This window comes from Silurus aristotelis (assembly GCF_946808225.1).
Source record: "Silurus aristotelis genome assembly, chromosome: 16".
In the NCBI taxonomy this organism is placed as follows: domain Eukaryota; kingdom Metazoa; phylum Chordata; class Actinopteri; order Siluriformes; family Siluridae; genus Silurus; species Silurus aristotelis.
The window spans coordinates 24,879,729-24,882,228 of record NC_139589.1 but is presented as its reverse complement, the minus strand read 5'-3'; the positions used below and the strand labels follow the sequence as shown (position 1 = coordinate 24,882,228).

Genomic DNA, 2,500 nt, shown 5'->3' with positions numbered 1-2,500 from the left:
CATTCTACAGGGAGTGGAAGAATGATCCCAGGAGTTTATGTCCCAGCAAGGTCACGCCAAAGACAGATCGTGCAATGCTCAGAGAAATTCTACAAATGCAAGAGTTATATCTCAAACTCTACAAGCCTCAGTTAGCATGTTAACAAGTACGATTTGTTTGGAAGGGTCTCCAGAAAAAGCAGCACGTCTTAAGTTTGTAATGTTGCATCTAAACAAACCATGAGACTTCTGGAACAATGTCCTTTGGACAGATGAAACCAAAGCAGAGATGTTTGCCAACTATGTTTCATGAAAACCAAACCAAACACAACATCTATTTAATAAAAATTATTAGAAAAGGGATGATGTACAATTTCAACAGAATTGTTTCCATTTGATGCATAGTACCGAATTTCATTCCCACAAACATCTCACACCAACTGTCCAGGACGATGGTGAAGTGGTGATGAAATGGGTTTGTCCTGCAAGCAACAGGACTTCTGAAACTAGCAGCTATTGAGTGGGCCATGAACTCCTCTGTATACCAAAGTGTTATAGAGTCAAATATTTGTCTGTCAGCTGAAGTTCGGCCACAATTGGGTCATGCAACAGAACAATGATCACAAGAACATCAGCAAATCTACAACAGAAGGGCTGAAATAGCAGAGTCAAGGTGTTGCACTGGCTTAGTCAACATCCAGACCTCATTTTGACTGAGATGCAGCTACAGGACCTTAAAAGAACTGTACATAAACAAATTCCTGCAAACCTCAACAAACTGAAGCAAAGCTGTAAAGAAGAAAGAACCAGAAGCCTCCACAACGACGTGATCATACAGAACACCAAGTTATTGCTGGTAAAGATGCTTCTACAAGGTACTAAATCAGAAGGTTTTTCACACGTGGTTTCTTCATTTTGGTTTGAGCTCTATACACACACACACACACACACACACACACACACACACACACACACACACACACACACACACACACACTCTCTCTCTCTTACCACACTCTTTGGCAGCTCTGATGCACAGCTCCTCGGCTGTGTAATCTCCAGCTGTAAGAGTGACCGTTGAAGTGCCGTAGCTCTGGCTGCAGTAGTACAGATGAACCTGTAGGGCGGCGCCGGAGTTCGGTTTCAGCAAATCGGGACATGGCGGGTCTGCGCGCGTCGTTCTAGAAGACTCCATGGCTACAAATGTGCTCCAGGCCATGTGTGTGTGCAAGTGTGTGTTCAGACCTTCAGGATGAAGAACACAAATCAGAGTTTAGACTTTAACCAGCAGCAGTTCACATTTCACATTTGAGGGTTTTTTTTTTGCCTCCAGCCAGAATTTCACGTTTCTTTTTGTATTTCAATAATTTTAAGTCGATCATTTTGCTAAACGAAGGTGTAATATCAGAACCATGAAGCATATCTTGATGGAGCTGGAGCAGGTTTGGGTCTACGAGCTCAAGTGAAGGGAAAATTTCAATCTGCTGCATTCCAAAGACGTCCTGAAATGTGTCCCAATACTTTTGACCACATCGTGTTTGACGAACCTACGTTAGTTTAGGTGACTTTAGCAACAGTATGTCAACAGTCTGAGTGACTTTGTGTGACTTTACAGGGCTGTAAAATAATAATGTGATTATGAAATGATTCAGATCTGCGTTTCTCAGGTGGAAGCCCTGCCCACTTTCTAAAATAAAATTGACTTAATACTAAAATATTCGGTTTTACACACACACACACACACACACACACACACACACACACACACACACACACACACACACACACACAGGTATATAGTCTCTCTCATACACACAATCACAAGGTTGAAGATACCTATAGAGCTCCACACACACAAACACACTATTACTAGGTCAGACATTTCCCTAAAAGCTCAATACACAAATTGACACACACTGATGTGCTCTTTCACACACACACACACACACACACACACACACACACACACACACACACACACACACACACACACACACACACACACACACACACATTTTAACCTCTGCCCCTCTGATGAGTTTACAGCACCTATAGAACTCAACCATGTTCTGTTTAATGTCTAAACACAACTGTGTGTGTGTGTTGTGTGTGTGTGTGTGTGTGTGTGTGTGTGTGTGAGAGCACATCAGTGTGTGTCTATTTGTGTATTGAGCTTTTAGGGAAATGTCACACATGTTATGTGGCTACTCACCCCACCAAAAACTCACACATTACAACTGAGATGTTCAAGAAGCACAAACAAAACTTAGTCAGGTGTCACACAAACCTACAATGTGTGTGTGTGTGTGTGTGTGTGTGTGTATTGATCTAAGAACCAGGAAGAGTTTTAAAATATTTATTTCTATATAATTATTAGTAGATGCGTATAGTTTTATTATTTAAAAGAAAGTGCGATGTGTGCCAAATGTTTGATATGTAAACCGGTTTCTCGAGCGCGTTCTCTCAGCACCGCTGCTGCTATGTGAACATGACGCATCACAACACTACGGAGACGGAGGCG

The 2,500-nt window shown here is 42.0% G+C and overlaps 1 protein-coding gene across 3 annotated transcripts in view; it reads right to left on the bottom strand.

Moving 5' to 3' along the window:
- jak2a (Janus kinase 2a) overlaps nucleotides 1–2,500 on the bottom strand; it is a 26,595-nt gene that overhangs the window by 16,061 nt on the left and 8,034 nt on the right. For all 3 annotated transcript variants that reach the window (XM_083564716.1, XM_083564714.1, XM_083564715.1), the window contains exon 2: nucleotides 991–1,224. In XM_083564716.1, the coding sequence (XP_083420842.1) occupies nucleotides 991–1,198 (208 nt within the window). In that variant the 5' untranslated portion in view covers nucleotides 1,199–1,224. The remainder of the gene's footprint in view (nucleotides 1–990; nucleotides 1,225–2,500) is intronic.